At 52.0% G+C, this 13,706-nt stretch overlaps 1 protein-coding gene across 6 annotated transcripts in view; it reads right to left on the reverse strand.

Moving 5' to 3' along the window:
- Positions 1 to 13,706, reverse strand: part of SHROOM2 (shroom family member 2) — a 135,276-nt gene that overhangs the window by 12,694 nt on the left and 108,876 nt on the right. For 3 of the 6 annotated variants that reach the window (XM_057718025.1, XM_057718023.1, XM_057718024.1), the window contains one exon: positions 2,815 to 3,453. The exons of 2 other annotated variants lie outside the window; for them this stretch is intronic. In XM_057718025.1, coding sequence (XP_057574008.1) covers positions 2,815 to 3,453 — 639 coding nt within the window. Of the gene's footprint in view, positions 1 to 2,814; positions 3,454 to 13,706 lie in introns of those variants that run through there. One more of the 6 variants, XM_057718029.1, reaches the window with a different exon arrangement.

Genomic DNA, 13,706 nt, shown 5'->3' on the forward strand with positions numbered 1-13,706 from the left:
CTGGCTACCTACTCTCACACGCTCCCAAAGCCAGAAAGAGGCTCCAGGAAAACTCTCGCAAACACTTCTGGGAACAATCCAATCTCTAACTTGCATTGGCACACAGTGCTGGGCACTGTCTCCATTTTGCAATAAACAAACAAAAACCTCAGATTTTAAAAGATTTAAAAGTAAGCTTCCTTGGGACTTCCTAGATAGTTTAGTGGTTAAGAATCCTCCTGCCAATGCAGGGGACACGGGTTTGAGCCCTGCTCTGGGAAGACCAGACATGCCGCGGAGCCACGAAGCCCATGCGCCACAACTACTGAGCCTGCGCTCTGGTGCCTGAGAGACACAACTGTTGAGCCCATGTGCCGCAACTACTGAAGCCCACGTGCTTAGAGCTCTTGCTCAGGAATAAGAGAAGCCACCGCAATGAAGAGCCTGCGCACCACAACAAAGAGTAGCCCCCGCTCACCACAACTAGAGAAAGCCCACGTGCAGTAACGAAGACCCAACGCAGCCAATAAACAAATTAAATAAATAAATAAATTTATTAGAAAAAAAAAGATTCCTGGTTTTAGAACAGGAGTTGATGCATCTTTATTCAGAGTGAATGACTACTCTGAAATTCCCCGCAAGGTGGGAGGCCTGCACTTTCCTCCTCTCTGCATCCCTACCGTGCCTGGCACACAAGAGGGTGTGCAGCTGCCTGCTGAATTCGGGAAGGCATGTCTCAGGGACACAGGAGCTGCTATGCACCCTGGCGGGCTCTCCAGCGGAGGTAACTGGAAGCGGCGAGAGACGGATGCAGAGGGACATGAGGTGGGCGGTAGTGCTTGAGAAATCAGTCAGCAGATGTGCGGACAAGAAGAGCATCTCTGAGCTGTGCCCAAACACCGGGCAGCTCGGGAGGCCCTGCCCAGTGTGTTTCACTCGCCGCCACCCTTTGGTGGCTGACGGTGGGTATGGAGCAGGCCAGCCCTTGTGGGCAGCACCGGCTTAAGGTTCGCAGTGTCCATCAGTGGGATCCCACTCTCTCAGGCCCGCACTAACCGGTAACACCTGCCCTGGGGACAGGGACACTGAACTCAGTACATTACGAGACCTCCTTGCTGGGAACTTCGTGGGTGGCATGGCTACGGTCTGCCTCACTGCACTCCCGGAATTCGCTCTGCACACTGACTGGAATCAGGCCCTTACACAGCGAGGGACAAGCCCCTGTAGAGGTTCAAGACAAGCTGTTGTCCCAAATGACACACTGGATGGGACCAGAGCGGAGCCTGAAGACGCCCCCGCTGAGTACTGTCAGCAAGTACTGCCACTGCTTGTTGAAATCCCTCTCAGACTCACCGAAAAGACAGAGTGAGAAAAGCCACACTCGCTCAGGGCAAGAAAAAGTGAAAAACACTACCCACCTCCTAAAGTCAACAGAGGTCATGAGTACTGAGCAAGCACACAGCCCTGTTTCTCTGCGGAGCCGTGGAGCCCACCGTGCCCAAACCAGCTCCCGAGAACTGAGGGGCCCAGTGGATTCACCTCCAACAGCACCACACACACCACCAAGCACACAAACCACTTCGTGGCCTCTCCTCCCTTCAGAGTGTAGCAGTGTTGCAGCGGAAAGGGTCTCTAAGGGACATCTGCATGCTCAATAAGGCAGAGCGGTGCCAGCCTGTGTGTGAAGCTGCACTCGCCGTGCCACACCTGGAGACCCGGTCCCGTTTCCTCTCTGCCACATTATCTCAAGAGTAAAAAACTTTAAAAAGTAAAAAAAAAAAAAACAAAAAAGTCCAGGATTCTACAGTGGGGAGATCCCACAGAACTTTCCACGATGATGAAAGCAGCCACAGTCGGGGCTGTCCAGGGTTGGTAGCCACTAGCCCTACAGGCTGCAACTGAGCAACGGGTTTCCTTTCATTTTCATTAACTTACATCCCCATGGCCATATGTGACTGGCAGCTGCTGTATTAGACAGGACTGACACGCAGGGCCAGCTAATTCCTCGCTGGGGGGCCGTCCTGGGCACTGCAGGATACTGGGCGGCATCCCCGGCCTCTACCCGCTAGATGCCAGGCGCAAAGGAGCAACCCCCAGCCCCAGCAGCTGTGACGCCCCAAACATCTGCAGACACTGCCGAGTGTGCCCTGGGGGCGAGATGCCCCCCCAGCCCCGGCTGAGCACCAGTGCTCGAGAGAATGAGAAGAAAACTCTCCCCTTCTGTTTCTCAGCTCTTGACTGGACCCTGCCTGGCCACATTCACCAGCGCCTCCATGGGCTCGACAGACAGTTCCATGCCGATAAGTCTGAGGACAGCACCATGGAATGTGAGGGAGTTTCCCTCTGCTTTAATGAAAGGTATACACCACCTCAGCCTTTTCACAGAAAAAGAACTGTAAAAAGAGGAATGTGGACGTATTGGACATAACGAGAAACACCGATTTTGCTTGAAGGTCTCATGCTCAGGTTAAACTTCTTTCTAATTACAGAATTAAGCTGGGGGAACCCAGCCCCAGTGTGCAGAAGCCTGTAGGTAACGCAGGTATCAATCTGTTGGACTTGGAAGGCCGGCTGGAGGGAGGAGAGGGCCTACCGCCTCCTTCACCTCCCGCCCTCCCTGTGGGGCAGGAAAGCCCCCAACAAGTTAAAAATCGAACTGACCACTGGAGCGGTGGGTTCTCCCCCGCGTTAGTCCCCGAGACCAACTAAAAATCCACGCCGGGGGGCAGCAGTTCGGCCCCCAGGAAAGATGCACTGAAAGCCTCCCACAGCAGAAGGGAGGAAGGAAGCCGCGCGAGGGGAAGAAGGCCTCAGGCCGCCGGCCCGAGACCGTACCTGGTGGAACCGTCGTCCTGGATGAGCAGCGGGGGTTTGTCCGTCAGCTTCTGGGGCGCGAACTGAGGCGAGGGGGAGCGCGAGGTCTCCATGGCGGAGGCGTGCAGGGGCCGGAACCTGGAAGGGGGCGGCGCCTCCCGCAGGGGCCAGGCTGCGCGCTCGTCTACATGCTGCCCGGCCGGCTGCCCCGCGGCCCGGGGGCCGTCTGCGGGCCGGCCGGCGCTCAGCTTCCCCACCGAGGCGCCGGGGCTGCGGGCCAGGGCCGGGTGGCCCGCGCACACCTCCGGGGCTGCGGGCCAGGGCCCGCCCGGGGCGCCCACGTGAGCGGAGGCCGGGGCGCCCGTGGCAGGGTCGCCCGCAGCGCTCCCCGGGGGCCTGGGCTCGCGCCGGGGCGGTGGCAGCCTCTGCGGGGCGGGCCTGCGGGCGAGCGCCGCGGCGCTCAGGGGCCGGGCGGGCGGGTCCGCGGGCGCGCGCTCCTCCGGGTATCTGTAATCGCGAGGGAGGGTCCCCGCCCGGCCGCGGCCCTCCGGGGGCACCTCGGGAGCTTCCGGGGCGCCAGGTGGCTCAGAGACCTGGGACGGCTGCCGGGGGTCCCGCTGAGCTCCTGCACCGTCTTCCGCACACGGGGCATCTGCTTGTCTAGGGGAAGAACCAAGAAACATGAGCCAACGATTCCAGTTAACATCTTCTTCCCAAACGGGACAACACCCCGATCTCGATAACCTCCTTCAATCATTTTAAGGAATTAAATCTGCATATGTTTGCCCGCGCCTCTGCCCACTGCAATTCCTAACACAAGGCATCCTATCCAAACACACACTGCACATCAGGTGGTACACTGGCATGTCATTCCACAGGGCAGGAGGTACCACACATTGCAGACACACATACGTGTACACACGAACTGCCATCTGGGGGCAAACTACACCTCACACAAACATTTAAAAAACAGTGTGTGTGAAAACCCTCATACTGTGATATTCAGAAGTATTTACTTCATGTTGCAACCATATTTTTATGTGGCTTATTTCGGGAAATTGCCATAAACAAAGGGAAAGAACTTTGTAAGACAGGCAGCAGATACATTAATAAAATCTTTAAAATCAGTAGTCTATTATTAAATATGAGAAAAACAAAGACTTCTTCTGGAAGCTGCAGTGAGGCACTGATCTTCCCATACTCATCCAATTCCGTATCTGTATCCATCTCTCTCTCTCCCTGATACGTACTTATATGCACAGGCACAGGCACACACCCCTGCGAAGCACGTGCAGGCATGCTTCCCATGCACATACAGAGACAGCCAAAGCTAAAGCCTGTGGGCTTTAAAATAACCGTCAAACTCACAACAAATCAGCAGGCCGTGCCTTTGCTGCTTTCGCTGACAGGCTTTCTTCTGACCCGACTGAGTAATAAAATGAGCCTCTGATTAACCTCTGCACTCAGGGGAAGAGCTATTCTCTGTTAAGACGATCTCAGAACTATTAAAGGAGACCCTACGGAGGGCAGCAACTGGAGAGGCAGTAGGTAGAGCGCAAGTGCCAATAAGGGATGTATCCTACTGCCTAACAAGTGGGATAGAAGACCTTCCCCCACACACCTGGGGCCCAGGAGGCATGTTTGCCTCCCGGGACATACCAGGCGTGGGCATTACAGATGCCCCCAACCCCATCCAGGTGGCTGCACTCAGAGTCACGCGCTCTTTGCATGTCTCTCTTGTTATGTCCTCGGGAGAAAGGTCCCTTCCAGGTTCAATGGCTGGTCTAGAGTAGACCATGGACCACCTCCAACTCCCCTCCCTTCTGCCATCAGCCAGTTGGGACCACACTCCCCATGGGCACTACCTCAAGCCCAGAGACAGCAGCTGGAAGGGCTGAGCATCTGTAAGAGGACAGATGAGCACCAGTCCTGCTGGGACGCTGAAAGGGGTCAGGTTTGTTCTCTGCTTCCAAAGTAAAACCATATTAACCTGGCTTGGGTACGTTAGGTTTTTTGTGGTTTGGTTTTGTTTTTAATATGCATTAGGCACACATTGATAAAAGAAGTGTTTGCTGACTGAGGTCTGGGGACGTCATTCTGGCTTATACATGAGTTGTTGAATTTTATGCTAAGTGAAACAGCCTGTTTGTGGCCTATCAAACCTACATGTACATCTGCACTCATTACTGAAGAAAAGGGCACACTGACCATAAGTAAAGAATATCCAAGTTAAAAATAAAGATTAAATGCCTCCCCTCCTGGGACACCAATGCTGGTGCTCCTTGCATGATAAGACCCCCTTTCCCAGGTGCCAAGGCCATACTGACTGGAGGTGTAGGTGCTGGTCTCTTTTGAAACACTGAAGCAATGTAGTCCTGACTTGTTTAATGTTCTTTGATCTGACAAGATGTAAAACCCTGCTGAGCGACATGCTTTCCTGAGCAGCTCTTCAGAGTCACCTGGGAAACAGGATCCTGGGCTGTAGGGCTCAGTCTGGCTCAAATAAAACTCGTTTTTCCTATTCCTCTTACAGACTGTTTATTGATTACTTTCGTTGACTACATTAAAACTAAAGGTTTTCAAAATAAGCCGAACAATGCAATGGATGGTTCAGACAACAATACACAGCAGCTGTCTGGTTACAAAACAAGAATGGCATTTAGACGCCGTCAAATGGACAACAGTCGGAGAAGTGTGTCCTGTCACAGCTCAGATGTGCTGTCACACACTACTTCATCTGGCCGGCCATGGAAAAGCAAAGCTCCTGTCCTCTTCCATGGAGGCCACGGTGCCTCTTAAGGCAGTAAAACCTAATTCATGGCAGTTCATGAACGCCTTCCCAATATCTCATTTCAAAGAGTTGCTGAACACGAACTTTTTTTTTCTTGCTAAAACTCTTGAAATCTAGCATCCACAGACCCACACGAAAGCACCCGGTACCTATTATTTAATAAATAGCCACCACTTCATTAAAACGGAGAATTAAATCAGCTAAATTTATTGCTGAAATCCAAGTGCCTTTGGCCATCTGGATTCATATTTAATATATTAATTTAAAAGGAGCTCTATGTGCAAAGTGCCTTAGACAGGACATGCTAGGACCTACCCAGAGAAGGCAGAGGTCGTACCTGTGGGAGCAAAGCCCCACTGAGAAGTAGACAGTGACTCACAGCAGAAGACCGCCTGTCATCAGCAGGTGCCCCGGGCTCCTTCCTGTCTTCCTAGCTGAGCAGCCTGTGCAGGACCCGAGGGCACTCTCTCCTCTGCGTGCTGCCTGGTCACTTCTCACTCTAAAAGCACAGTTCTCTGTGGTCCATCCCACATTTAACCTCAGAGTTACATTTAACACGGCACTTTCTGGACCAAGTTTGTCCAGCCCTTATTTTTTCTTGACGTCCTCCCAAACGTGCAAAGTGAAAGCCATAAGAGCACTAAGTGGTTCTTACTATCCTAGCTGATAAGAATTCAGGAAATCCAGCTCACAAAGGAAAAAGGACTAAAGATGGGAATGTGGGGTTCTACTGGGGTCATGTTCCAATCTGTGTTTCCAGTAGGTCCCCGGTGACTACTGTGACCACACCATGGATAATGTGTGCTTACGTATCACACATGTTGCACGTGTGTCTGTGTTGTACACGTGTCTGTGTGTGTGTGTGTGTGTGTGTGTGTGTGTGTGTATCCCCCTTTTTTGTATTTTCAAGGATAGTCAATGGTGATAACAAGATCCAGAGATAAACAGCAAGAAAATGCAATGACTTAAGGACTTCACCAGCGAATACGCAACTACGTGTCTCCCTGCACACACTCCTGGGCAGACCCAGGAGCAAGGGAGTCAGCGGCACAAAGGAGATCTGCAAAGGCAGCCGCGCTCCAGACTGCCGGCAATGGATACGCGGGTTAGGTTGTTCACTGCCATGCAGAACACGCTCAGGACCTGTTACCAAGGCGAGAGCAGCTCCCGGGGCAGGCAGGACAGGCGGGCAGGCGCTCAGAGACCTGCAGTGCCCTCCGGGGCTGCAGCCCAGGTCCACACGATGCTCGGCCGACTGGCCGCTGCAGAGGACAGGGGGAGGTGAAAGGTCAATGACAGGACTGCACAGCAGGACAAAACTAATCTGAAGGGGGAAAAGCGGAGCAAAGGCCACGTTCAGTGCTGCTCGGTAGTGCAACCACCCTGCGAGAGGACACAAGCCACTGTTAACAGTCCCCCAAAATTTAATTTAAAAACATTTAAGTTACGTATCAAATGCTCTTGAAATCCCATCAACACTCCTCTGATTCAAATCTCCATTTCTGATCGTGGTGTGGAGACCGCCCGCCCTGTGTCCAAGCGCAGGCTGCATCCCTGAGAGGCAGCAGCTCTATTTCCAGATGCCCATCTGTTGGTGGCGAGCGCGTGATGTCACGGGACTCCTTCCTCGGGTCCCAGTGTTCTCCTCCCCGCCGCCTCATCTTCTGCACAGCTGCCTCCTTGTCCCACAGCCCTGCAGTCTCCCCGCCTCCAGGTCGCCCCGAGCACAAGGCTGGTTGCTGTCTGATGACTGCGCTGCTCGCAGGTCTGCCCTCTCAGCCCCGGGGCTGTGGGCACCTAGACGGTGGGCAGGGAGCCAGGCTTTCTTCTTCAGGGCCTCGGGGGCCATCGTTAGTCACAGGCACTAGGGCACGCCACGACCTGGATGTCCGTTAGACACACACATGCACGTGTAGCTGTCGGTCGCTGTGCAGAAAGGTAAGGAGGGAAACTGTATTTTTTCCGGAGATGCAGGCAGTTAGGTTCGCATGAGTCTGCATGTGAACATTCACAACATAAGCAGATGTCTGCACACTGCTCTGCAATCACTAATTCAGCACTCCTCTGTAAGCACGGTGAGCAAGTATCTCCACCAAAAACGCGAGAACAATTCCGACTCTCTGGACGACTTAACTCACACTGGCTCCTCCTTTGCTAAGTACTTGTGGAATCCAGGATCAGCAAGGGACGTACGGCCAAGTGTGACTCGTGCCCTCAGCGGCGGCTGGAGGCTGTTGTTCCTAACTCGCTCTGGGGCCTGAGGCGGCTGGAGAGAACCAGGCCACGTGTGACTGGGGTCCCACTGGGCACCCACTGCCAGGCACAGCACCACTTCCCAGCTCTGTGTCGTTGGGCACATGGCTGTGCCCCGCCACGCTTCATTCCCTCACCTCCCTGGGCGAATCACAGGCCACACGGGGTCACCGTGGGAGGCAGAGGCAGACAAAGCCCCCGGTGTGCGAGGATCTTTCAAGGGGTTCCTAGCAGCCGATGCTGCACCCGGCGCCTACCAGGAAGGGCCGGCGTGTGGGGGGGCCAGCCCCAAAGCAGGTCCCCGTGACACCAACACTTCGAGTACCTTCTCCCCACAACACGGGCCCCTGAGTGGGGAAGGACATCCCAGCGGTAGCCCCCGCCCCCCACCCATCCCAGAGCGTCTGTGGGTACACACAGCACCACCAGAGCTCCGTGCAATGGAACTGCCTCATTGTAACACCTGAGAGGGGCGAGACAGAGCGCGCTTCCTGCGGACACCACCCCTCAGACCGTACACAGCACCAGCACACCGCGGAGGGTAGCCACGGGCTGGGCGCCTGCTGCGGCGGAGGTGGTCCGAGAACCGGATTTGAGAACGTGCTGCAGAGCCAGGCTCTGGCGCCTGCACTGTCTGCAGAGTGAAACTACCTCATGACACCTGGTGGGACCCCAGGGGCTGCCTTCCAACAGAGATACGCTTCCACCACAACTCGAGTCACAGTCAGGAGGTTTCTAGAAACCACACATCCGTTGGCTGCAGGTGTGAATCACGGTGAGGTGTGGAACTGTTTATTTTTTCAGTTCTTTATTGGAGCATAATTGCGTTACACTGCTGTGCCAGTTTCTGCTGCACAACACAGTGAGTCAGCTGTATGTATACATACAGGAATTGTTTATTAACAATGAGGGACAGCAGTGTGTTGGGATGTCACCACTCAGGTTGTCTGAAGCTGGATGACCACCAGGCCTCAGTGCAGGGCCGGGGGCTGGCCAGACACAGGACACCCACCCCATTCCGAGTGCAGGTCTCCGGAAGGAGCCGCTGGTGTCGTCAGGGATCTTCCCATCCCCCAGGGAATCCCCAGCAGACACCCATCCTCTGGGGGAAATGCAGGCTCTTCTGTCTACAGCACCCTATACAAGCCAAATGAGGTGGGCAAACGAGACCAGGGTTGCAGGGGAGAGGGGGACAGATGTGGGAGCCCAAGAGCAGCCACCAACCAATCGACCGACCAGTCCATTCATCGATGGACAGAAACACAACAGAGTCACTTCAAACAGCAGGGACGCCCCGGAACAACGGCATCACCACTGTCTCCCAGGAAACACCAGTTCTCCTTGGCATTTCCCAGATGGGGAGCCCCCACAAGGCACAGGCTGTCTGACTGTCCTCCTCTCTCAGCTTCCAGGCATGCAAACGATGCTTATCAAATGAATGCGCAGATATGCCAGTGAGCATGAAGGAGGGGCCGGGCCCACCAGTTCAGCTCCCAATGTTTATCTTGTAGGACCACCTTCTGGGAGGACAGGAGCCTGAATCATCCTTCACTTACTCATTTCTTTCTTTCTTTCTTTCTTTCTTTTTTTGGCCCCAACGTGCAGGTTGTGGGAATCTTCGTTCCCTGACCAGGGATCGAACCCGGGCCCTCGGCAGTGAGAGCGTGGAGTCCTGACCACTGGACAGCCAGGGATCTTCCCAGTCATTTCTTTACTGCTACCTCTTCAGGGAAGCTTCCTCTGCACCAGCCCCCAAATAGGCTCTCCCTTCCATGATTCTAATGCCATGTGGGGAAAGCAATTACTTTACAAAATCAAATGAAATGTTATTCCTTCCAGGTCTTAGCAGATGGATGAAAAGGTTTGCTGCTTCCTCTGGGTTTTATTTTTGCTCACAGGAACTGGGATGGTAAGAGGAATGAAGTCGAATTAGAGAGACTGGATGTCATTTGTGGTTAAGTGGGGAAGAACAGATGACAAGACACCACTCACAGATGATGCAAAACCAAACATGTGAAAGCACTGATTTCTTGAGGGGCTGGTCTCCGACAGAGAGTTCGGAGATTATAATCTGGGACACTCCCCCTCAAGTACCCAACTCTGTGATTTCAGAGCACGTTTCAAGAATCTATCCAGAAAAAAAAAAAAAAAAGAAAAAGAAAAAAAGAAAAAAAAAAGAAAAGAAAAGAATCTAGCCAGGCCTGTCTGACTTCTATGGCTGAAGACTTTCACTCTTGGTCCCAAGATGTGACACTTAGAAGTTCTGTTTCTGTTTTTGACAGAAATCAGGCAAATCACCTCTGCCAACCAAAGCTCCAGACCAGTTTCTGTTGCAAAGTTATTTTTCAGAAGAACAGAATCAAGGTAGCACAGACAAATGGAATAAAAATGCTATTTTCATGCCATCTGTTAGCCAAGTTTTCTTCTGGCATTCGCTTATACTTGCTTTCCTAAAAGCATACATCACACATAGTCTTTTGGGCAAGCCTGATACTGATCTGAAATTTTCTTACAACCGATCAAATTGATTGGATCAAGATTTCTGGAGAAGCGGGGGGGGGGGGGGGGGGGGGGGGGGGGCGGCCATCAGCATTCCTGGGCCACCTGTCATCGATGACAATTTCAGTGTCCCCTGCAAGCTGACTGGGTGACTGGGCAGGATGCGACCTCTGCTGTGAAGCTGAGGACAGAAGAGGGTCCTCCTCGGTCCCCAGTGAGCCCACAGTCCCAGTGCAGATCTGCCGCCTCTTCAGATGGGCACTCAGATCCCTCGGCTCAGCTGAACAGAAAGGCAGCCAGGCCCACACACTCAGCATGGGTCAGCCAACACCTGACCGGAAGATACCTGAAGCACGGAACAGAACGCAAACCGCAGACAGGAGAGACGGTCAAAAGAAGCTCCCTCTGCCTTTGGCCCCACAGCCCCTGCGGGGTCCATCGGAAACTACTGTCTCCTGTTTGACAGTAGACGGGGCTGTCTAGATGGCTAAGTATTCCAAACCCACAGAGAAAACTGTAACAAACATCAGAGGCTTTTCTACCCTCCCAGGCATAAAGTTACGCTTTGTTTCTGATGATTGACTGATTGATAAACAAACAAGCAAATAAATAAATAATAGAATGTTGCTGATCCACAACCCCCTGCCCTCTCCTCCCCCCCAGAAGCACCCTGCCCTGACTGCAGAGAGGAGGGCAACATTTTTATTTTTAGGTTTTAAAGCTTTTCCAAGAAAGAGAATTTTCAGTGAATATATGAGAGAGAATATACGGTCGATCCCCAAATATCTGACAATCATTTTGTATTCATGGCCAATCTTGTCTCCTCAACCCCACCTCTCCAATTCTCCTTGAGAGTATTCCGAAGGAACATCGGCAACGATTTTAGATAAGAATCTAAGCTCTCCTCAAACTCACTCCTTCAGAAAGCCAGGCCTGGGAGGTTGGAGGCAGGGACCGGGAGGAAACGCTTGCCTGCACATCTGTGTCTGAGAAAACAACCCCCCAGGCAATCTGGATGTCACAACAGTGGTGGGAAGCTCTGCTTTATGGAACCTCCCTTTCCAAATTTCTTCTCTCTCACTTTTCTACCCACTTTGAGTAGTAAAAGCTCCTGAAGTTTTCATCCTTAGCATGGCAGTCTCTCCCCAACTAGCTCATCACTACCTGAAAAAAACGGGAGATACCTCTTGGTACCAAGCCTGTAGGGACCAACCCACAGTCCTCCACTGGGAGAGGCTTCCCAGACCCTGGCCCAGGGGATTGGGCACTTGGGCTGTAGTTTGCCGAGCCCTGGTCTAGAAATCAAGGAAGATGTTAATTTTTTTCTAAATGCAAACATATGTAACTACTCATTTTGATAAGCACTCTGCAGGCTATGACAAGATTGCTAGGGGAGGGATTTCATTTACATGGGGAAGGGTCTGGGGAGGTTTTTTAAAGCCACGATTTTAATTACTTTTCTGCCCCCGCCCGCCGAGCTGCTAGTGGGAGCAATGGGCCCTTGTGAAGGTCCACTGGTGAATCAAGTGCACCTCCACAAACTGTCATTCAAAGTCAAGACAGTCCAAAACAGGGAGGGTGGGAATTCCCTGGTGGTCTACTGGTTACGACTCTGCGCTTTCACGGCCGAGGCCCTGGGGTTCAATTTCTAGTCGGGGAACTAAAATCCTGCAAGCTGGGAGGCACAGCCAAAGGGAAAACACCCCAAACAAAAAAAACAAAGTCATGACAGCTGAAAAATCTGGTCTCGACAGCCACTGTGATAAATATTATCTTATTACAGAAGATGTTTACCTTAGTGATAGTTTTAGGAAGATCTATGTTGTGTTATTTTTCTTTAGGTTGTGTCATTTTTATTAGGTGTGACCTATGGTTGACGAAAATATAAAAGCTACAAATGTTAGGGCACAGGAAACAAGCACGTATGAATCTGGGTTCACCTGAATTCTTGTCCCTTACAGGTACACGCTCTTCTGAGTCACTTCACTTTTTTTTTTAATTGATTAATTTATTTATTTACTTATTTGTTTTTGGCTGCGCTGGGTCTTCATGCGGCACACAGGCTTTCTCTAGTTGTGGCGAGTAGCGGTTACTCTTTGTTGTGGTGCGCAGGCTTCTCATTGTGGTGGCTTCTCTTGTTGTGGAGCTCAGGCTCTAGGCACGATGGCCTCAGCAGTTGTGGCACACGGGCTCAGTAGTTGTGGCTCACGGGCTTAGTTGCTCTGTGGCATGTGGGATCTTCCAGGACCAGGGATCGAACCTGTGTCTCTTGCATTGGCAGGTGGATTCTTAACCACTGAGCCACCAGGGAAGTCCCACCACTTCACTTTCTTAAAAATGCGTGTTTGAATTCCTAGACTTCTAGCTATGGATCCAGCAGGTTTTCACATTACATAACTTTTCAACTTCTATTTTTCTCCACAGCCCACCCCATTATTACCAAGATACCAATTACATACCATAAAATTCACTGATTCAAGGTGTACTATTTGATGAGCTTGGGTAAGTGTGCAGAGCTGTGCATTCACTACCACCACAACCAAGCCTGAATACAATTCCACTGCCTGAGAAAGTTTCCTCCTGCTCTATGGCAGTCACTGCCTGAAACCCCTGTACATTACTCAGCACTCTTGTCTGGAAAGACGGCCAACTGCACGCAGCAGATGTGAAGGATTAACACTACACGTCAAACCGTACTGCAATTATAATGGGAAAACATCCTGTTTCAACACATTAGAGTCTCCCTCTAATTACAACATTCACAAGCTACATTTTCTGAAAGCAGAGCCATCTCATGGTAACGCTTCCGGAGCGTTCAAGTGTCCTGCGTGACAGATGACCCGTGACGGGCATTTCCAATCCTCCTCTCTCTGCTACTTATTCAATTTTAGAGACAGGCACACATTTTATCTATAGTTGGCATGGAAGGCAGACATGCTTAATTCTCTCCCCCTAAAATTTCCCGCCCTCCCACCAACAAATCAAGGCTTTGATCTGCCAGGTTCCCTCTCAGCCACCCCAAACCACCTGCCACGCCTCAGTCACCCCTGTTGCTGCACACACACCTTGGCTGAAGGCCCTTCCCTGCCCCACACAGCCGGGGTTCCCTTATCTCCACGTCGATTTGCACAGCCCGCCCCATGGACACCATTCCTGTTCTTGAAGATCCAAATGAAGGGTGACCTTCTTCCATGAAGCATTTCCCTGACCTGTTGACAAAGACAAGCCTTTCTTCTTCTTCTTAAAATAAATTTATTTTATTTTTATTTATTGGCTGCGTTGGGTCTTCGTTACTGCGTATGGGCTTTCTCTAGTTGCAGCGAGCAGGGGCTACTGTTTGTTGCGGTGCAAGGGCTTCTTATTGTGGTGG

Source organism: Hippopotamus amphibius, chromosome X (genome assembly GCF_030028045.1).
Source record: "Hippopotamus amphibius kiboko isolate mHipAmp2 chromosome X, mHipAmp2.hap2, whole genome shotgun sequence".
Lineage (NCBI taxonomy): Eukaryota > Metazoa > Chordata > Mammalia > Artiodactyla > Hippopotamidae > Hippopotamus > Hippopotamus amphibius.